This window comes from Prinia subflava, chromosome Z (genome assembly GCF_021018805.1).
Source record: "Prinia subflava isolate CZ2003 ecotype Zambia chromosome Z, Cam_Psub_1.2, whole genome shotgun sequence".
NCBI lineage: Eukaryota > Metazoa > Chordata > Aves > Passeriformes > Cisticolidae > Prinia > Prinia subflava.
Genome location: NC_086283.1, coordinates 12,616,147 through 12,640,014, shown reverse-complemented (window position 1 = coordinate 12,640,014; position 23,868 = coordinate 12,616,147). Strand labels below are relative to the sequence as shown.

At 37.5% G+C, this 23,868-nt stretch overlaps 1 protein-coding gene across 2 annotated transcripts in view; it reads left to right on the top strand.

Annotated features, from left to right (window-relative positions):
• Positions 1 to 23,868, top strand: part of GRID2 (glutamate ionotropic receptor delta type subunit 2) — a 682,022-nt gene that overhangs the window by 376,057 nt on the left and 282,097 nt on the right. For both annotated transcript variants that reach the window (XM_063423230.1, XM_063423229.1), the window contains one exon: positions 19,802 to 20,086. In XM_063423230.1, coding sequence (XP_063279300.1) covers positions 19,802 to 20,086 — 285 coding nt within the window. The remainder of the gene's footprint in view (positions 1 to 19,801; positions 20,087 to 23,868) is intronic.

Below are 23,868 nucleotides of genomic sequence, written 5' to 3'. Positions count from 1 at the left end.
CATATGATGAACAAGGCTCTCTCTGATATCTGCAAGTCACTGGCAAGCCCAACTCCTAGACGTCTCTGGTTCCAGTAGTCCCCCCTGCCCCAAGCTGGCAAATGTAATGTAGTGGGAAACTAATACCTCTACCAGAGCACCTTACTCTTAAATTATAATGGATTGATTGGCCTGCACTCAGGCCAATTAACATTCTCATGAGTTTCTATTTTGTGGGTTTTGCCCAGATGATCTTATACAGCATTTGTAACTAATAAGCATTTACATGATTTTTGTTCTCTTTGTTTTTTTTCTTTTAAGCTAAAAATCAATGCTGCTTTCTGATTTTTTTTAAGGGATGCGATGTTTCTGCTCTTTGCTTTCTTTGTGATAAGACTACTATGGTGCTTGTGGCCAAACATCAGTCACTGCTTCCTACAGAGAAGATTTTTCTCCTGCAGTCAGATTTGGCACATCATGGCCAGCCACCTGATAGCCAGTGAGTGAGCAAGAGCAGTCACTGCCTCTGTTTGCTCTGCAGGGGGCTGTTATCTAGAGAGATCGCCTTGGCACATCACTCCTCTGTGGTAGCAAAAATAACTTATAAATAGGAGACCTATTTCTCTATTCACTCCTGGCTAAAACAACAGTGTCTTGTGTATGTGTTTCGGGTTCAGGGTTGTTTTTTTTGACAGCTTCTTAGCACTTTCCAGCTGATGATTTGCACAGTTCTCCTGTTCTGGGCTATTTAGTCAACGTGATGGCTCTCGGGTAGCTGCTGAAGTGGGCTGTCATCATGATCTGACATTTCCTTAGTGGAGCTAATAGGAAGTCTGTTTCTGTAAAGGCCATGAAATTTGGGGCCCCCTGCTTGCTTTCCTTATAAATCTGAGAATATTGATTCCTCTAAAGCCTCTCAACAAATGCCAGAGGGAGTGGGGAAAAAAAAAATAAACATTTTCTTCCCTGCTCCACTTTTTTTCTTATCTCTGTTTCTCTCAACCTGCTGAAGTTGTTTAGATGTGTGGGTTTTTAAAAAACATTAACTTTGTAGGTCCTTGGTAGAGATGTTATAAAGCAGTAAGTGTAGCAATATATTGCAATCATTTAAGGAATCATTATAAAAGAAATAAAAATCAAGATGGATTTCTGATTCTTTTTGTAAGCTTTTTTTTTAATAAATGCATTTAGACTAGGAACATGCCTAAACTACTTAGAAGCATAAATATTCCTTGTGCCAGTATTTGTTTTGGAAGCAAGAAGAAAAGGTGCAGTTCTGAGGTTCAGTGTCTAGGCTTGCTTTTGATGAAAGAGGGATGACAAAGAAGTAAGGTAACAAGAAAGTTTTAATTAAACGTGACATTTTGAGCATGATCTGAAGGGTTACATTTTATTCAATGACTCAGCAACCTGAAACAGTCTGAGTGTAGTAAGTAAGGAGGAAAGCAACCTTGATGTTATTATCCTCTGCTTCCTGAGGGATAACCAGGAGTGATGAAGCCTCTCTGTTAGGATTAGAAGCAGTTTTACCTCCAGCAATCTAATATGATTCTCCTGATGTTACATAGTACTTTACTTAACCTCAAAGTACTGAGCAGTATATCCCAATTGATACAGAACAGTACTATCAGGTAGGTTTACTAGTTCTCTTATCTTTCTAGTTAGTATAATTGGATAAGGCAGCTTTCCCCCAGGAAAAATGGTACCAAGGAAAAAGAGGGCAAATGAAAGTATAGTGGATTTTTTTGAACAATTCCATGGCAGTGTGCAGTTCTGTTTGCTTGTGCTAGCTTTGAAATTGCCCCAGTTTATCCACTTAGAAGAAATTAATTTTTGCCAATGGAAATCACCCTGGTTTTACATTATATGTAAAAATGGAGCTATTAATTTTTGCCAATGGAAATCACCCTGGTTTTACATTATATGTAAAAATGGAGCTCTTGTGTGTGGATGCTCCAGCAGAGCTTATTTTAAAATACTTATGCAGGCCCACAATGGATTCTTTTGGTCCCAAAGTTGCCCAGCAGGCTAACATGTTGAAATGATGTAAACTATTTGGGTTTCTATTTGTATTTCCTTGGTTTTTTTTAGTTTCCCCTCATCTTGGATGAGTGCCATGAATATTATTTCTAGCTTATTGCAGGATGACCCTTGTTCAGTCTTTCATTACTGAAGCATTTTCTGTCTAGAAAAGTAAATACTTACTGATCCTTTTAGCTTTTTACTTTTTCCCCTGCCCTCTTTCAGTAAATATAGAGAAGATTTGAAGTTTTTTTGTTTTTAATGTTTTTAACAGCAAATCTTTTAGCTGTATTGGTGTTGTTCAGATGCAAAGCAATAGAAATTACTGAAATCTCAAAAATGTAGGCGAGGTAAATTGTCTCCCATGCAACTCTAAGTTCGATATCTGTTATCACTGTCTCATTAATAAAGCTGTGTGTGCTCATTTGTGGTCCCTGCTTAAAAGCATGTCTGTCTCCTAAAATACAGAAGCCAAGAAATTTCAGTTCAGCAAAGGATAAAAGCATAGCAGATATAGAGGAAATATGGAATGTATTCCTGTAACTACCTAAAATGAGGCTTTTCTTATATATCTCTTCTCTTTTTTTCTATTTAGTGTGGCATGAGGCATCCCTAGTTTTTGTAAGAGGTTTTTTGGTGTGGGAGGAAAACCTTTGAAGTGTTTTATTTTGAGATATAATCCTTAAAGTATTCGTGGGATGGGTGGTGTTTGTTTTGGTGGTTGTGGTGGGATTTGGGGGGTGGGACGATTTTGTTTGGGTTGCCTTTTTTTTTCTTATGTTCAGACATTTTATTATCTTTTTTGCATTTCCTGTTTGCCTGGCAAGTTTTTATTTGGGTTGAATTTTGAGGGGTTTGTTTCAGTTGATTTTAATTTGTATAACATGAAGTGAGCCCTCTTAGACAACTCCTCATCAGTGTACTCTCTCTGACAATCTAGAAAATGGTCAAATATTGTTTGAACATCAAATCCTGTTGTGTGCTTGTGTTCATTTTATACTGTTAGCAGTGCTAAACTAAACAAATTAAATAATACATATCTGTCTTTCAAATCTATGTAAAGTATCACCACAGGAATCTCTATACTGCTGGATTTGAGGATTCTCTACCTGTTGGGTTTTGAGCATGGATTTCAGAGAGACAATTGTGCTTCCTTTCCTTTAAGATGCTTGCTGGTTATGTCTTGTGTAGATTTTGTCAGAAGTCTACAGAAGTCTAAAGACTGCCTGGATAATGTGGAATTTCATGCCTATGTGCAATTAGACTTCATGGTTTGCTGACAAGAAGATATTAAAAAATAAGGAAAAAAATCCAGTAGACAAGAGGTATCTGCTGTATCCAAAGCATAATGGTTTGTCTGAAGTTTTTGTAAGAAACAGCTAGAAGGATGAGAGTTTAGATATGCTGAATTTCTAAAGGAGGATATTTTCTTATTTTACATGGTAGCTGAGTCATTTGTGCACATGGCATATATAGGAGGCACAAATGCTCTTCTGCCTCAGAGGATTTCAACTTCTATCTCTCATAATCATAAGGACAAAGTGTCTGATGGGAGACGAGCAGGCTGCTGGACCCCTGAATTACAGCCCATGTTCCATATGTCTTTGAACAGCCTATGCAAAGTGAAGTGGTCTAGAGTCTGACTGGGGCTTCACTACCCAGAATAATCCTCTCTGAATAGTTACAGAGCCCCTGGGCCTGGGTCACATCAGGTGGTGGTGTTAAGTAAAGAAAACCGGGTTTAAATCGTCCACATCCTGAACAATGGTTTTAATTGCTATTGTGTTGATTGTGTGTGTAGGGATTTCAAGTGGTAAACCTCTCCAAGTAAATAGTGCCACAAAAACTGTTTTAATAATTAAGGAACAAAATTTCCCAGTACTGTAGGCTCTCAACAAGTATCTGCTTTTGCTCCAAGGGCTTATCACATAAAGGTACAGCACTTTATTCATTTGCTCTATCACTGTGCTAAAGAGAAACATGTATGGGTCCAAATAGAGGTGAAGCAATTTAATTCAGAAATTTGAAGGTATCAAATTTCAATTTGAAGGTATCAGATATCAAAAAAGGTATTTGAAGCAGCTCTCTGGATGAAAGGCTGGTGACCTTTGCTTGCAGAGACAGCTACTGGTAAAAGTTATGTGGAAGTCCTGCCATAAGTCTTTAACACGACTGTTAAAGTCCTACATCAGCCTGTCTATTTTTAGGGTTTTACCCATCTCGCCTGGAACAACTCTAGTTATAATGAGGGACTTCCCAAAAAAATGTAATTATGTCTTTATCTTCAATTACATATTCTGTTACATAGCCTTAAACATATCTGTATTGATTGACCAGAATTGGTAAAATTAATAATACATGAGTTATGAGCTCTAAGTCCCTCTTTTAATATTATATTACACAGAAAATAATGGAATACTATGTAAACATCTAACCACAGTGTGCCTGCATTGTACTGATTGGGCTTTTGTTTTCTATAATTTAGACTGCTATGGGAATACACTAGCTTAATTCAATTTCTAACAACTGTTCTTTAGTTTGTTTAAATTGCCATAATTTATAGTCTATCTTGCAGGCACCCATTTCTGTCATAGCACCTTGGAAAACCAAGTGGAAATGGATTTGGAGGTTGTATGGTGAAGACAATAAAATCAAGAAAGCTGGAGTGCCCCTTAGCTAGTGTTTAAAATGAATGTGTAGAGAAACATGGCCTTCTGTTACTAATGGCTAAGTCAAACAAAAAGTGATCTTTGCCAGCCAGCAGTTCCTCCTTCTCCTTCACAGCTGTCTGCTTCCTTAGGGCCACGCTCTCTGTCTTTATGTGAAATTTTCCCTGGTCTAGTTTGTCCAGGCTTACCAAACATCACAGGGACATGGTGTTTGAAAATCCCCTCATTTGAAGTAGTCAGGTTTCTGATTTGCAGAATTGCTAATCCTCTTCAGCTGAGGAAAGGTGGACACAGCCTGTGTTTTGAAGCAGTTGCCCTACTAATTTTATCATTCTTCATCTGACCATAAATATATAAAACATATTGTTTTGTTATGTCTATTTTTCATAACTGGAGTACTGGTAACAATTCTCTTTGCAGGGGTGTCTATTAAAAACAATGCCATCAGTCCACCAAAGCAGCATTATGTGCTATAGTCTTCCTTTGTGAAAGGAGAGTAGTTCCTAATTCTGCAGCAGGATATGCAAGTGTGAATCCATGAGCCTGTGCCAGCTCCTATTAACAGCAAAAAGACACTAACCCAAGGCAGTGGGAAGTTTATGTATTCTGCAGCCAGAGGAGTTTCTATTTCTGTTATATTCCCAGGTATAGAGAAGAAATTAGCATGTGAAGAAAGCTGTCCTTTAGCTGATAGAAACATGTGCAACAGCAACATCTCAGTGTGTGATTATGAAGCAGTGGCATATGTTAGATTGGGAATTGTACCTCAGTGCTAACTGTGGTCTGCAAAGCACACTTGTTTGTTGTTTTTGACAAACAACTGGACTGGGTTCTAGAACAGGTGACAGAAGAGGACAGCTTGAGGTCTGCAGCCCCCTGAAAATTCCTGCACCTCAGAGAGCTTTTAGGGTACATTTCATTGTCGTTCTCCAATGAAATCCTCAAATCTGCCTTTTGGTGGTAGGCTTGGAGGCCTTCTCAGGAATGTGTACATGAAAATAAAAACAAACTGATCTCCCAGGCTCTTCCACAGAAGTTGATCTAGAGGACTTTAATCTAAATCACAGTGTAGGCAGGGGAATATGAGTACAGGTAATTGTCTTTATGGGAGACATCAAGAATGGGGTAAACATGAGTTCCATGGTGAGACTGTGGCTGAAACTTTGTTCTGCTGGGAGGGAGAGTGCCCATGGGTAGGAGTTAAAGCACATCATACAGGTCTGTTCAAGGCTCTCCTTTGAAGAAAAAGGATTTCCTGGGAAGTGAGACCTTTCAAGGAGGAGTTGGGATAAGGTATCTTGATGATGTCAGTCCTGGGAGGCATTTCCAAGGCATTTAAAGGAATTATAATCACAATCTTAGCTTGCCACCAAAACCTCAGATCCTTGGATGCTTCAAGTGCCAGTTGGCAAAAAGCAGTAGAAGAAAAAATTGAACTGACAGGAAAAAGTGTTTCTCACTGGAAGAAACTTTTGAGAAAATCACTTTAAACAGGACTTTTACTGCATTTCCAGGGCTGTCCTTATTTTTTAAATAGATGAAGTTTGATAATAGGGATGGGTTGTGTCTTTGTTTTCTTTTTTTTTTTGTAAATTGTGGGTTTGTTGTGGGTTTGTTTTTTTTTGGTTTGGTGTTTTGTTTTTTTGTTGGTTTTTTTGTTGTTGTTGTTGTTGTTTGGTTGGTTGGTTGGTTGGGTTTTTTTTTTCATGTTTTAAATACTCTGATAGTTCCTTAGGTTTGCTAAGGATCCTAAGAATTGCATGAAGAATCAAGGGCTTAGTCTTTGCCATTCTTTGTTTGACATCCCTGGATTATAACAGTTATTAGTTTTAGCTCTAGAAATTACCGTGGTACTGAGAAGAAGAGGATTTCCTTTTTCCCCTTCCTGCTCTGTCTCACCTTTTATTGCTCACCTTGGGAAGTGTGGCATTTTGACAATCCTCATATGTGTGCAAATCACCTTATTCCATAGTATTTGACATTGCTCATCTGTCTTCATACAAAATAACAAAGAATGAAAGCTGAGTTAATTCAAATGTCAACTTGAGGCTAAGAAAGGCTTTCATTTTCTATTATGGGGGTAAAGTCACTGGATTTTTGGTCATCTTTTGCACTAATGCTAAATATTTGCCTGTGTTTCAAAGCACTGACCTTAGACTTTTTCTGTGGTTGGATGTCTTAAAGACTTAGAAGTGCAGGCAGCTTTCATAAATGATAGAGACTATGTTTTTCAAGTTGAAGGATGTGTTTTTGTCTTGGTGTTGCATTTGGCCCATCTTGTCACAGAATATTTTTGTGCACAAGAAGTTGGAGCCAGTCATTTCATATTTTCTGTGTATACATACATATTTGTGTGCAAGGGTGCTGCTGACAGACCAAAAAAAAAAAAAAATCCATGCATCCAGCTGCTAGGAAAAGAAATAAATATCTTCAATGTATTCACTAGATTCAATTAAAAAATAAGCTGTTATCAAAAACAGCAAGGGGGAGAGAATGAAAGAAAAATACTGGCTAACTAACAGTACCTTAATGTATAACAGTCTGAAATTCCCCTGCTCACAAAGAAAGATAATTGACTATATAAAACTTGAGAAATGGAAGAATGTGCTTGGCTTTCTCCTGCTTAATGCATAAGTGAAAATCAGACATAAGTCTTGGAAAAGTCAGAAAACTTCACACCTTTCAAAACTGGTGAAATGAGAACAAGGCTATTTCCTAAGTTTAAGCCTCCTATTTTATCCAAGTTCTGCAGAAATGGGCTTACAGACAAAGGAATAATGTATAAGAATTATGCAAACTCATGTGTTAAAATGAATTTTGAAATTATTTACTCTTGACAGCTAGTCATCTGTAATTAAGTTTCTGAGACCTGGCCTCCTTTATTTTTTCCTGTGAAATAGCTCTTGCAACATGCTAATGGGAGGCAGTGGGAAAGGTAGGCAGTGTCTGTGCTTTGACCAGAGCAAGCCAATGGCACAAAGACCATGTAGCCATTGCTACAACATCCTTGGCAGTGCTTATGTGACTTAAGAAAATCCTGCCCTACTCAGTCCTGAGGAAGCCTTTCGGAAACTTCAGTGTTTTTTCCATCGCACACACAGGATTCAAACAGCAAAGAGGCATCTGGAGTGCCACTTCCTTGTGTAGGGACCAGTATTTGACTAGGCAGAATAAGGTTTTTTGTAACTCCAGTTCTTCAGATGGTCTGGCTTTGTTTTTTTCCTATTCTCTTACATCCTTCAGATCTTGTGGTAAAATGGAAATAACCATACTTCCTTGATTTTATGAAGTATTGGATATGCCTGAATGAAAAGTTCTTTGTTTTTGCCTCTATACTTTCCTACAAACAATAACTGTAATACTGCAGATCAGAAGGTGTTATGTGGTACCTGGTTTATTGCCAGTTTCAGGGCATCCTTGCAAGCTAAATGCACCGAAAAACAAATCAAAGGGAATGACACTCTGCAATCCACAACTAGGAGCTCTTTGATATACACAGTAAGCCTAGTTCCCCTCTCTTTCACATCCAGTAGTGACAGACCAGCTCTGTTACTACTTGAAAGGTGATGCCAATGCAAAATGAGTAAAAAAGACATCATCCTCTAGTGGAGTCAATACTTTTGTTCTGAGGAGTTATTGTGGCAGCATGGAAGAGCTGGAGATAAACCAGTGTCAGTAAATACATGAAGTGCTGCACCACACGACTGAAATCTTCAGTGAAGGAATAGAGTTGCAGGCATCTAAAGCAACACAGTGAGCACTGGTGCTTAGATCCAATAGCAATTAAAAGATTTTAAGAGCTCCAGGAAGAAAATGGTAATTCCAGTTTCAGGGAAAAGCAAGTGAGCAGACTCAGCAGTTCTATTGCTTCACACCACATGGTGCTCCTGCACGTGGCACTGCTGTCTTGTGCTGTATAGCTGGGCAAAACTGCTTCTGCTTTGGAAGCTGAGACCACTTTTTTCCCCCTTTCTACATGGTTTTGTGTTTGTCAGGGAGAAATACAATTTTAAAATGCTACTTTGAAGGCAAAGGAAAGATTTGCCTGTGACTAGAAATAGGATTTGTATCAATTGATTTCTAGTAGTTCATTGGGCATGTTTTTGTTAGACACGTCCCTCCAGTGTCAGGGGTGGGTTTTAAATTTCCTTTCAATCCTGTTTTACTGTAGTGTGCATGGTTTAGAACAACTGCTGCTTTCAATTAAGGTTAAGTATTTAATGTTACTCAAATGGTCCTTGTTGAAAATGTATACTTTCCATTTTGGAGTTATGCAGATTTCTTTGTCTGTGACATTGGAAAAAGTCAAGGGAAGAGAAAATCTGCATTACCCTCTTTTCCTGGCATCTCTTGCAGCCATTACAGTCAAAGCAATCTCAGTAAAAGGTTGCAACTGGCGCTAAAGGAACACTGCACCATTATTATTCCTGGAGTAAAAGAGCAAAAATAGACTCTCAGACTTAGGCACATTTTGTCTTCTTTCTCCTTCTCTTCACATGCTGAAGCTGCTGCCAAGCCCAGCTGCTGCTTTGTCTGTAACATGCACCAAGTTGATTTTTCCCCAGTGCCCTTTTAGCGGACACGTTTATCAGTGCATTGGCTATTTGCACTTCAGCAGATACAGTACAGTATCACTGTCCCTGTCTTCCTTGCTGTATGTATCTTCTGCTCTCTTCTATTACTCCCACATTGCAGCAACCTGCATCCTCCTCCTCCTCAATATCTAAATGGATTTATTACTCCCCGGCTGCAAATCTCACTATCTCATCACTTAATAACATGTAACATCCTTCTCTATTACCTCAAGGCTGATGTCATCCCTAGTTATATTCCTTTATTGTTGTTGCTTGCAAAGTCCTGTGTTCCCGTTTTTACTCTCCCCATGCCTTTCACTAGTACTGTTTTAACATTTCTGAATGCTTATCTTCACCATGTCAGCATTGCACCCTCAGCTCTTTGTCAGCATCTTGTTCTGGATTTCAAGGCCTTATGTAGCTGTTAGTGAATCTTTGGCTTGTCTGGCATTGTTAGAAGTAATCACACTGCACATCAGGTATGCAAGAAACCATATTGAGTGTGTTTTTAGGTAATATGAGCAGAGATGCTGGAGGCCTCTGATATGAGTATTTATATCTTTTTCTAAAACTCATGATCAAGAGTGCAGGAGTTGAATTTTATGTGCATAGTTCCACCTCTCCCCCCTTACCTCAATACCTTACAATTTCCCTTCTGTTGAACACTCATCTGTAATTTTCCTTGCAAAACATTTACTCCTTTATACTTCTGCTTATAATGCATTCACCATGTCTCCTGGCATTTTGTGTTATCCATTTTGTTTATATCTCACCTACAGCTCTGCTTTCCCTTTCCACATTCACTCTCCATTATGTACATGCTCATGTCTTAGTATTTTCTCATAATCAACAGTGGTCTTGCTTTGGGGTCACTGTGGATCTGAAAGTCTTTGTCAATGAATCCTGTTTCATAGGTTGCCTTGCCAGCCTTCAAAATCTTTTATTTTCATAAAGCATTGTTACATTGAGCTCAGAACATAAAACACTTTCAATGGCACACTAATGCACAAAACAAACAATGAAAAGCTGCAAGAAAGAACTTTATTTTCAGCCTTTGTGCTTGTTTCAACTTGGCATGGAAAACAATTTTCTTGCCTTGCTTTTTGACCTGGGGCAAGAAACTCCTCTTGGAATATCTGGGTTTTGTGGTTTTTTTTTTTTTATTCTGTGAAATAAAGATGAAAATGCTGAGCATCTTGGCAAAGCACTTTCAGAGCTGCAAATAAAGAAAGAGTTAAAGGTAGTTGTCTTTTTTATTCTTATCGTGCTTGTTATTCTGTGTGTCAGTCAGTGAAACAAGCACAATGTCTATTCTTAGCAAATAATAATGGTTATAGTTGTTTTGACTCATCTGAGGTTTTCCTGAGTGGCTAAGTTGCTAATGGAACTGATGTTCTGAACTCCTACAGACTTCTTGGTGTTTTCACAGCCATGCATTTTTTTGCAAATGATGTACCACCTCCCTTGCTTTCTGCTTGTTCTCATACAAAGGTCTTTATCTTGATGTGGAATCTGTTTCCCTTTTTTGTGTCAAATGCAAGATCTGGCCTTAGTATTGTTTGCTCTTAAGTTGCTCTGTTTGATTCACTTATCTGGTAGAATTGGCTTTGTTTTCTGTTTGTTTGATTGATTGATTTGATTTTTGTTGTTTGGGGTTTTTTTCTAAGAAATAAATGTATACCTTTTCCAGCTTAGGAAATACTGTCTACGATGCCACAAAAAAGACCAAAAATGTTGCTTAGCTGTCCCCATAGCAGAACATTCCCTGAATATTTGCTGTTTGCACTGTAGGAAAGAAAGCTCTCCCATATTATTGTTCACAGTCTTCTTTTTGTTTGGGGGATGGTTTTATTTTGAACACTGTTGTTCAGTAATATCTTTGCTTGGAAGGATGCCAAGCTCATCCAGGGCAGCACAGGCAGCTCTCCCCATTGTAGGGCTTCCAATTAAACTAATGCTACCAGCTGTGTGTTCTTTTGTCTGCCCTGGACTAGGCTGTGGTATTGTGCTTCCCACTGTATCTCTCCAGCAGAGCCTCTTGTCTCCATATTAATAGCATGGACAAGAGAAGGGGGGCTATGAAACAATTCAGAAAAGAGAGGAGATGTAAAGGAACTTCTGGCACTGTGAGCTCTACTCAGGAATGGGCCTTCTAACCTTGAAAAGATGGGTGTGGGGAACACAAGTATAATCTCTTTTATTTAAATCATGCAAACGTGTTTTACAAAGGTGTCAAAGTATCATAATCACTGAAGCATAAGGGAAATCAGATTACTAATCCCAAATTAGTTATGCAACAAAGTGATGGCAGAGTTGGCCTCAGGATATGACTCTTTAGATTCTCAGTCCAGTGTCAAGTCCTCTAGATCTTGTTTCTGGGCATTGGAGACAACAGGGTGAAGTAGGTGGGGGAAAAAGAAAAATTAGAAAAGAAGAGATGGGCGAGGTGACATGAAGAGGAAAAACAAATTCGTTGGCTTGACTGCATGCAGCAGATTCCAAGGAGAGGAGAATTGGCAATGGGAGGATGCAAGCCAATGCTCTCTGATGTTCAGGGCAGGAAAAATCAGATAACTAGGAAAGTTAGAACTGAGATAGAAGGGATGGAAGGGAAAAGTGCAAGACAGGTTTATAGGGGGCAAGGAAAGTGTAATTTTTCTCAAATGTCAACAAGTTCAGTGTTTTAACCTCTTAACAAGAAAATTATCCTGATTTATTTTGAGCAGGTTCAAAAACTGAGAAATGCTGATGCTCAAGGTTTTAACAGGGTTTGTTGTTGATGTTTTTCCCCCCAGCGCTTCTACACAGACTTCCAGAGAATACAGAATTAGAGTAAATCCCTGTGATTTTATCAGGATGTTATCTTTTGATAAAATTATATTTAAGTTTATATTAAGCTGCTTTAAGACTCAGCCTTTTTTGTTTCCATGTAATTGCTGCTATGCAGCAATTGTCTTCTCTGCAGCAGGCAAGCTTGATATTAAAAGGGTATCAGAGACTATGTGTTGCCTAGTAACTCCTCAAACAGTGCTGGTTAAGGAAATAAAAGATGCAGAAACAGTGCAAGGGTAAAGGAACAAAGTAAGGGATGGAGGAAGTTATCATGTTATACTGAGGTAATATATCCTTCACCATGAATTAGGAACTCAAGTGGAATCTACCAATGATTGCACTTGAAATGGAAAGTTTTCATTTTGCTGAATGGATGAATGGAAATTGCTCGTGCAACACTTTGAGCGAGGATGCTGGCAGTAGATGAGATTTGGTTTATGTCAGTGAGATTTCAGCACAAATAAAAGAGAATATTTTTGAGACATTCTTGGAATATATGCCTGGGTTTCCTTGCATTTCTTGTTTTCCTGTAGGCTCTGTTACCTTTGCAGATAAACATCCCTGTTGGGATGCCAGTTCCCTAGAGGTCAGTTTTGTGATGGGTGTATCTAGCATTTTCTCCAGTGAATGTCACTGTCTAGCCTTAATTGATTGCAGTTTCCTTCTTTCTCTGTCCCTTTTCACCTCTTAGTACATATTTCAAACCTTTCTACAACAGTGTTGCCTGGCTCAGCCTCCTTTTCCCAGATCTATCAATATTACACCCTCTTTTGACATCTCAGCCATAGGCACCCTGAAAACACCCTGTGCGTTTTGGGGAGTATGTTCAGGTTTACATCCTAACAGATGTGGCAGCTAAAGCCACTCTTCAGCTAAATTTGTGGCTGTGTAATTTTTTTAAATGGTGGAGTGGTTCTAATTTGGTTTTGGTGGGTTTTTTTGTTTTTGTTTTTTTTTTTTTTTTTTGAAATTTAGGCTTCTTGAAAAGCTGGGAACCATCATTTGTCTGAGACAAAGCCTGGGCGCAATTGTTGAGTGCCAGGTGAAACCAGATTTAAAAAATGTAGGAAGATGTACTGCTGTTTCTCTGCTTGATGTGCTAACTGGCAAGATAGGTAACCTCTTTGTGTCTGTGTAGAGTTGAATGGACAAGCTGCAGGTTGGCGTGCAGGAGAAAATAAATAAATAAGGACACTTGTCCAGAAAGAGAACTTGTGGAGCCTTCTTTCTGTCTGGTAGCCTTTGTAAGCTGTGGTTCTTTCAAGCCCTCTAACTGAATCCTGCAAGCCATGGTATCAAAATACCTATTGTGTATAAATATTGCTTCCCTCCAAACTTGGGAGATTTTTAGTTTATTTTTTCAAGACTCAGATTAATTATTGCATTTTAATGTGATGAATTTAACGCTACCATAATTGGCCAAGCTTGTATACAGGGAGATATCTGACTCAGAAAAGGCTCTCAAATTCTTTCAAATATTAAAAATTCCAAAAGTGGTTGTGGTGTTTTGTGCAACAAAGATGCAAATGTGCTTCTGGTAATAGTTTTTAGATATCAGAAGTTTGGATTATTTTTCCAAAACAAAGAAGTCCCAAGGCTTAGAAAGCACAGCTGCTAAGGCTCAAACACAAGTTTGTTTTACAGTCAGGAAAAGCTAAAATCCCTTAAAGGTTAATTACAAGTGAATTTAAAATACTGTTAGTCTGAGTGGTATATAATGCAGTGGCAGGAGGGAAATTTTTTACTAATGTTTACAGAGAAGATATAAATGCAGTGGAATTCTATAACCTTATCTAAAAAAGGAACAGGATAAACTCTGTTATCTGCATTGCAGAGGGGAATATTCTTTAAAATCCAGTCAATAATTTCCCCTCCCTCCCACTTTATCCTTATTTGCTTCTGAAGACTTTTCAGGATATATTAAAAATGTGCTGTCACTCTTCTAGAAATAATTCGGCTCTAAGTCTAGGGTGAACCATTGTGTTATGAAGGAAAAATAATTTGCAAGAGCAGAATTGCCATCCAAAAATGACTAAAAAGATTTATTGGAAATTTGAGGCCAATCTCACTTGATCATGGATCTCATAATCACATTTCATTCTACGTGCTTCTGCGATTATGAACACCAAATGGAAAGACCTGGAGTTTATCTGTTTAAACTTCTTGTCACTTTTCGTGGCTGCCTTCTTGTGAATACGTTATCTTTCTGCAATGTATTCATGAGTGGTTTGGGGAGTGTTTAAAGGTGACAAAAACCAAAAAAATTTTGCATTTGGGAGGGAGCAGAACACTACAGTGAAAGAAATGCAGATTTTAACCTTATTCCTTACCCTTTGCACAACAGAGAATTTGCATGCTATGGTCCCTCAGTCTTCATTAGCACCCTGAAGCTTAGAAAGGATTTGAGGCCCAGCCAACAGCATATTTTCAACACGAACAAGAAATAATAGCTTATATTTTCAAAGCTGCACATAAGCTGCCTAATATGCATTTATAGGGGCTCAGGTATTTTGACCCTTGAATCAGCTGTGTATCTTGGTTTGGATGTGAAGTAGTACAAATAGGGATGATGACTTTCTGGAACGCATTAATAAATCCATTAATACTCTCTTCATTGCTACGCTGTGGAGAAACCCTGAAGCTCCTATGGATTAGATTTTTTTCCCTGACCTTTGACCAGATAGTATGTTCCTGGCCATTTGGAATGGGGAATAAATCTAAATATTCATCCAGGGAACCTGTGAATCATCTGATAGTGAATTGTACAGGCACCAAAAGAGAGTAAAAAGACAAAAAATGTTTATGTGGAAAGACTGTATTCACCTTCAATAGAAATCAAAGGAAAGCAAATTTGGCCCAACTGTATGGAGCCCTGCTGGTGACAAAGTCCTTGGAGTGGTTTCAAAACATAGAGCAGATGCATAGGGCAAAAAAAATGTTTATAATCTCCACCCCAAACCAGAGATAATCAGTCAAGAGAGGTTTTCTTCCTCAGATTCACATTCAGATAAATAGCTTGGAGGCATTACACTGTGTGGGTAATATGTGGAAAACATCCTGGAGCAGTGAGATTGAAATGATGTCAGCTTTGAAGGGGACATCCAGGGGAATGACGTTGGGGTGTGCGACTCAGGCTCCTGGGACCATGACTCTGGGAACAGCATTTAGATCTCATTTTTGTTCACTCAACATCACCTCAGTCAAACTCAGCAACAGTTCTGGAAGGAACCTGGTAGTTTCTAAATTACAGAAGATGAAAAGGACCATAGAATACATCTCTGATTATTTGAAGGGATCCTACCCACTATTTAGGCACAGCATTTAGCATTTTCAAAAACATAGTGTTAAGAGTTGGTGTGATTTTTGTTTAAAAAGCAATTTAAGTGGGAGGAAAACTGGACTGCTATCCAAGTCTCTAGAGATTCTACTCTACATTTTTTTCAGTTTGGCTCATCAGTTCACAGTAGATGAGGGTGACGGGATTTACTATCAAAAGAACATGGGAGAAATAATAAAGAAAATACCCACTTTCATAGCAACAGTTTAATCTCAGTAGTCCCTTTTTTTTTTTTTTTTTTTTTTTGGTGCTTCTTATTTATTCCTACATCTGTTTTTAACTTGCTCTTATGTATAGAATTTTTTTTGTTTTTCTTTCTAAATTAGAGCAACTAATAGTTATTTTAGGACCTACCATTGTTTGTTTCCATTTTAGAGAGAACTCATTTTAGGGACACATTTGTTGCCATAGCCATTTAAATTCTGCTTTGCTGGAAATGCTTGTACAAGCTGATGGCCTAGATGTAAATTATTTATTTCAAATTGAATTGGTTGTGCTCTTTATTTTAAAAAAATAGCATACTAACCACAAAATTATGTTTTTTATTTTCTTTAGATGCCTGCCAAACTAGCAGGAGATTTTACTCTAAAATACTGCTTTTTTGTTACTGGCAATTGGCCCACCAGCATTGAAAATTCAGAAACTTTGCATTTTGAAAAGACATCAAGATAAGCTGGAGAGTTAAATGTAATGCTGAGTGCATGTCAGCATGTTCTATACATGCCATATATATATATATATATATACACACACATATACACATACACACACACATATATATATTTATGGTGAAGCATTATATATATAATATATATACACACACATATATTTTATATATATACACAATATATATTATATATACACATATATATTATTTTATATATATTATATATGTTATATATATTATATATATGTAATGGTGAAGCATTTTAAGTCATCTTACTGATATTCTTTGTATTCTCTCTATGCAATGGTTAAAATAATGTGATCAGTTTTATTCCTTTGGCTGGTGAAGATGCAGTTGTTAATAACATCTGCTACATGGTGGTTATAAGGGTGAACTAATATTTGGACAACTTCTGTTTAGATGTAGCTTATAGTATGAATCAGGATTTTAGAAATGCTATTACTGAACTTCTGCTCTTCCTTTGCTAAATTTGCAATGGAGCAGTGTACAGGTCCATCTGAGTTTGTCATTTCTACAGGCATGACTGAGGACTTTACAGACACAGCAATATTTTTAGTTCTCTAAATTGATATTCCTTGATCATATTGGCAGTAGAGTAAATACCAGCTTGGAAGTACAACTGACCATGGAGGTTGTAGTAAATTAAATAGCAACAGAGTTTTGAATGGCAGGATAGCATTCAGGTATATATGTACACATTGTGATTATGTGGGTTTGTTAACAGAGATGGGGCAAAACACAACTTGGATATTTCAGACTCAGGTAAGGAGTGCAAGCAGGATCTCAAATATGTTTGAACTATAGCTTTTAGTTCATTGATAAGATAGAGTTGACAGATTTGGAACACTAGGAAAAGGATTTAATAGAGCTTTTGTTACTGGGAGGGGAGGGAAAGGCTTAAGAAAACATGTAGACTTCAATCTTATGCTTTTTACCAATGAACTCTTCTGCTGGAGACAACAAAAGTTCTTCTTGGCTGAGAAATATTTGAATATGGTAGATGATACTTTGTATGTGTATATACTGCAGAAATTATATTTCTGTTCAAATACTAATCCAGTCAGTCTGATTCAGAGGTGAACTCTCAACTCAGGCACTGATCTTCTAGAAAGAGCTGCCTCTGAGATATTCTCTTCTCCAGCAGCTAACTCTGTGTGTATTAACTAGTCCCTAAGTGCGCAGGAGTAAGGTCTATTTGAGCATAATTAAGTGTATGGTGTTCCAGTCCAGCATGCACAATTCTCATAAGCGTATCATGGAAGAAAGAGACACCCGGGCAACTTTGGTCCTGGGTCTATTGTAACAAATGTGATGCAGTGTCAAGGGAGAAGATTTTAATCCTTTATTCAGTTTGTTTGCCAGTATTAACATTCGGTCCTGTGGAGCTGGATGTTCCATGCTGTTTTCTTCCTCTTCAAGTTTCAATAACAATTTTCATAAAAAGCATGTCTCCCATTTCACGGCATTACAGGGAGTGGTTATTCAGAGTCTGAAATTGTGCCTGGAAATTTAGATATTTTCAGGCAATTTTTATAATGCATTTTGACATAGCTATATTTTTAAAAGTCGGGTTTCAGAGACTGGAGGGTAACACCACATATTTTATTTGAACAACTGACATCAGAGGCAAAAAACTTAAGTTTTTGTTCATTTAAAAGCAGACTTTTGCAAAATCTAACATTAATTTTATTCATATCAATTCTATCAATATCTAGCAATGTAGCAACAAAAAATAATTTTTGTCTCAAGCAGTAGCATTCTCACTGGGATATGCAACCTAGATATTGCAGTCCTTGGTACAGGAAAGCCATATCAAGAAAGAGATTTAGCATCTCCCTAAAAATTTAACTTGACAAGCCTTTTATCTTTGTTGGAAGTCCTTTGATGATAAAGGACTGTAACAAGCAGCATAAAATTTGAATAGCTATTAAGATTGTTTTGAAATGTTCCAAATTGTAGAAACTTGCGAGATACCAAGAATTTTGGTGTCCTAATATCAATCATATTTGATTCTTTCTTGAAGAAGCATACTTGAAGATATTAAAAATGTCTTATCTTTAACCTAAAGTCCAGAAGCTGAGCTGTGTTGAGAGCATGTAACAGAGGGAACACTTTATCCTAAGCCAAAACACTTTGAAAGCTCTGTGTGGGAATGCTCTCTTTCCCATATTTATCTGCATGAAGAAATTGAGAAGGGCTCACAAGGGACAAAGCTTTACCAGCAGCATCTGCAGGCCCTGGGAAAACACCCTTGTAAGTTCCAGATCTCCGTCTCTTAATGAAAATAGGGCTCTGGCTTTAGAAGAAGGTGGTCCTCTGCAGTCATGACATCTGGTGCTGTCCTTTGGCTTCAAGGTCAATCTCCATATAGGCCTGAATGTGGAACTCCATTCCTCACACTGTAAATATTCCTACTGAGATCAATAGGTGTATTTGCAAAGTAAAGTATTACTCAGTGTGAGTAAGAGCCATGTGATATGAGACAACAGGTCTGACGCTAAAGTATATTTTTATGTTTTTAGGTAAATATATTTTCACATGGGGGTTTCTTGTTTTGGTCTGCACCTGTTGTGTGTGTTGTGTGTGCAGAATAGTCCTGCAGAAGAAATAATTGTACAGTTTAGTATTAGATATTCATATGTAAAGACATATTGGTTTTTACCATCCCATTACTCATTTGCGTGTAAATGCAAATTAACTGCTTGTGTAACTTCGCCAGTGAAAAACTGACTATTTCAAAATTTAGCCTTGTGTATGTTCTGGGGAATTATGCTACGAGTCCATGTTATTTCTTCTGTAACACAGTACAATCATTTGACTCTGGTTCACAGGGTAACCCTTCAAAATTGCAGACCTAATGATTATTAATTTCTTTGATATTTATTGATTGCATCAACATTATTCATGATGAATGCTATTTTATTAATGTGACTGTCACTGCCATTGTACTTAGGGCTGTATACTGTAAGTAATAAGACCATTAGTTAGTTTTAAGGTGTTATATTTTGCACAGTCAACTTCATGTCTCCCTTAAGGAGGTGAGGAAAGTAAATGTATAGAAATTGTTCACTGAATTTTGAAGGCATTTTAGTATTTGTAAGACTAGCTTCAGGGAGGAGGATTGTCTTCTAAGGAAAAAGAAAAGTTTATGTGATATATATATATATATATATATATATACACACTGTATATATATGTGTGTATATATATATATATATATATATATATATACACTGTATATATGTACCTCTTAAATCTCAGAAGAAACTTCATTTTTCCTTGGACAAATTAATGTACATAATGCTTTTCAGTTGTCATCAAAAGTTGACAACAAGCCTGAGCTGCTGTTTCAAGCTTTCCCTGTATAATACAATGATACTATTCTTCATGGAGCTGTTGTGCTAGACTTTGAAGAGAGCTTATCTCCTTGGGTGGTCATGTTAATTCCACAGCCAAAATCAGTTCTTAGTGTTTTTGAGAAGGTCCAGTACTGGGTCTCATTTCTAAGGGAAAATTCATTTCTGCATAGGGTGGACAGGATAGTCTTCCAGCTTAGACCAAAAGACATCTCAAAGGGTCTAATGAAAAATGTACCCATGTTTTCCTTGACTGGACCTGCTGGTTTCAGCTCCCAGTGTGTTTTGACAGTCCGTGTGCTCTGAACTGCTCTTACTCCCGATATTGCTGTGCTTTCTTACAGCCTGTGACCTGATGAACCAAGGCATCCTGGCCCTAGTCAGCTCCATTGGATGCACATCAGCAGGATCCCTGCAGTCTCTGGCCGATGCCATGCACATCCCTCACCTCTTCATCCAGCGCTCCACAGCAGGAACGCCCAGGAGTGGCTGTGGGCTCACCAGGAGCAACCGCAACGACGACTACACGCTCTCCGTGCGGCCCCCTGTCTACTTAAATGATGTCATCTTGAGAGTGGTCACAGAGTATGCCTGGCAGAAATTCATCATTTTTTACGATAACGACTATGGTAAGTATTTATTCATTTATTTATTTATCAGGGTGATTTTTGTCAAATCCATAATCCTGTTGAAAAGTGTCACATTACAGCTTTATAGTCTTCCAGTAGATTATGTTTTGCTTGTGAACATTTATGGTTCTGGCAGCATTTCACAGCACCTCAGAGAAATCTGCTTCTAAAATCCATCAACACGTAGAGGTTTATTTGATAATGTCTTTGTTAGAGTTAGCTGATAAATGAAGAACTTACATGTTTTTCTATTCTACCCATGTTTATGAAGCATAAAAGTTTTTAGCAAGCTCTCTTGGTTTTTTGGGCAGTAAAAACATAAAATGACAATTCAAGATTCAACATGTAAGATTTGCATTCTGTAGATTTGTTTATTGTGTAGTGCATCTCTTCCATTTGTTGGCATATCCTTTCTGGTCAGAATCTGAAGGGGTGGTGAATGTAGGTCAGAGGTTTGGCAAGAACCAGGTGCTAGTCATAAATATAAAACATGCAGAAAGAAGTTCTGGAGAGTGAAGAAGTTGAGGAGGAGGGCTTGGACAAGAAAACATTCCCTCTGTTTTGAGTTCATTCAGTGTTCCTGAAAGGTGCTGAATTGGTGGTTTTTGTGTGATAGAGTAAGTGTGACACAGATGGCAGTGTCACAAGACTGCACCATCCAGCTCGGTGAATCAGCCAATTTCAGTCCAGATATTTTCTACAGCTGACAAGAGAACTGGAAAGATTTTTGCAGTATGGCTGCATTATCTAACAAATTTAACAATCTTTATTTCTGTGAAAAATTGCTTTGCAACCGGGCCTGTTTTCTTCAGATGCATCCAGTATTCATAAGTAATCATGACTGGCTTGGATGAGCATTTTAAAACTTATGTTCAAAGTCAAATCTTTAAGTTATAGGAAAATGCTCACTTCAGCGGTTTACTGTGCATAATATCTGGTTCATTCAGGTCAGGTGTTATTGATTTTTGTTCCCTGCCTACATAATAAATTCTTAAATTAGAAGAATAGAAAGTGATGAATAGGAGAATTCTTCTTTATAATAAAGCATCACCTAAAAGCACTAGCCATGTGGTAAGGAACACACACACAAAAACCTCTACCAAAAAGTAAACAAACAAAATATCTAAAAATCCCACATCAGAGTTTTTTTGGTGGGTTTGTTTTTTTGGTTGTGGTTTCTTTTTTTACTTTTTTTTTTTTTTTTTTTTTCTTTTTTTTTTTTTTTCTTTTCTTTTCTTTTCTTTTCTTTTTTTTTTTTTCAGAAATTATGAGTTTGTGTATTTAACTGCCAGGTGCCTATTAAGACAACTATAAACCTTTCATTTAAGGGGTATCTTTCTGCATGTATTTTTGAGTTTAAAAGCCTCAAGGAAACTTTATAATTAATATCTTTGAATAATTATATTAAAAATACTGGGTTTAAATTATTCAAGCTTTATAATTTAATTTAAAAATAGAGTTCAGACACCATGATATTTTTTCCCTGATATCTAAGTAAGAACTTCGTAATGATGTGACCTATGTAACACAGATGCCTGCCTGCCTGCAAGGAAGTAGTTTCAGAGCAGTAGCTCATTCAGTGACACATCATCCTCAAATGTGACCTGTGGCAAATACTTGGTCTCTGTACCAGCCTCTCTGGTATTCTGAATTCAGTAGTCAACAAGTCATACTGACAAAGACAGATTGGTAATCTGACTCTAATTAGTGAGCACCATCACAAACATCAGGAAAAGGTGCAAACCCCCCCACAACATTCTGCATTTAGTAAATCCTGAGAAGTCTGTCCCCTTTCTAACCATTTGTGGCTTGGGCATTTTAGGGGGGATAGGTTGTTTCTTTGGGGTGAGGGGGGTGTGTGCATAGTTTGGAATTAATACCACAGATAAAATGATTTTAAATGCAACCTGATTTTTAAATAAGCCTGTGACTCTGAGTAGAGCTATTAGCTGTGCAAAGGTATGTTTCTTTAGACTGTATCAAGCTAAATCCTTGATTTGAACAGGCATCCTAGGGCAGCAAACAATTCTTGTATTCTTTTACTTCCTACAGTTTTTTTACAAATTTTTATGTTGCTGATTCCATTGTGATCGTTTCCCCCTCCATTTTTAATAACAGAGCAGAACTTTCAGATCACCATCCCTAACCTGAGGCCTCTCATTCTTTCCTTTGTTCACTGGCTCTCCATTGCTTCTTCTTGCTCATACTGGATCACCCCTCTGATTCTTGCTACTCTGTTTCAGGTGAAATCATTAGGTTTGACACTGTGTTCTGCCTGCTCAAAATCCTTTTATCCCATTTTTGATCTATGACGGCAATTTTTCACAGACACATGGTGACATTTTTTGATTAGGATCCCCTAGAGAGTAATTTTACCAGATTGTTATAAATATTAACAAATTATATAATTTTCTCCCCTTTTCATGCTATTTTATTGATAAACTGAAAAACATTTCTCATATGTTAGCAGTTCATATTTTCTCTTCCTGGATTCTCTATTGATGGAAGAGGAACTAGCACAGAGAAAGGGACAAAGAAATAATTGGCATGAAAAGAGGAACTGGAATTACTTTCTAGTGGATTACAGACTGGATAAGTCTGAATTCAGTATTCACCATGCTTTGAGCAACAGGTTGCACAGGGTGATGTCTTGAAATCCTATCCAGCTCTAACTATTCCATGATTCTGTGATATTGGAGAAAGCCATTCTTTAGATGGGTCTCTAGACGTGAAATATTTTTACAGAAGAAAACTATTCCAGCATCCGTTTGAATTTTTAAAAAGAGAGTTGGCCCAAGAACTGCAAGCCTCTGAAAAGGAAGCATTGCCATTCGCTTCTGTGCCTGTTTTAGAAAGAAGTCAGGACTGGGCATACATATGGGGTAGAGGTCCAGGAATAATCCATCCCTTTGGTCAGCATCAGAGCAGATAAGAGTGGCTGGAAGTTCCTCTGGAAGATCCAAGTACCGTACCTCAGCTTGCCTGAGAGGTTCTGCTGCAGTGAGACTTATTTATTTTCTCTAAAATAAAATCCTTGCTAAAAACTTTGCTCAGTGTAACTGCTTGCAACAGTTAATATTAGACATTTTAATAGAACATTTAGTATTAAACATTAAAGCAGGTAGGAGTTCGATACCTGCATTAGAATTCATTTCATATTAGGAAGAGATTATTGATATCTTGTGCACAGCTGTCTGCAAAACTGACACCTGTGCAAGCAGCAATTTTTTGCCCTGGTGGTATTTTTTCATGTGCAGTGATCGTCCCTTCTCAAGGTGTGTATCACAACATGAAGTGGGGTCTCCATAGCAGTAAATGACACTTGACAAATAATGGGAATATAGATTCTGGTATATATTCATCCTTATTTTCTCATTGTTGCCATATGTTAGAAAGTGTGAAAGCACTAATAGCCTGACTGATTCCAGCAGCCAGCAGAATTTCAGTACTTTCCTTTCCAATAAATTATTTTGTATAGTCATTTAATTTAATTATTTTAAACAAAATACTTTAGTTGTATTACTGAAATTATTTCCAGTAATAATTTTGCTCTGTGGAGGAAAATGGACCTTTCATATTTAATATAAATTTTCCTACAGTAAAATTGGGATCTTATCCAAAGTACATACTATGCTAAACCAGTTGCCTTGCACCCTTAATATAAGCTGCAAACCTTTGTGTCAATTTATCAAAACCAAAGTTTTTAAATTCTATCAATAGGATTCGTTTGAGTTTTATCTTGCAGCCTATCATAGATTCCTTTTCGTTATCAGAGAATTTTT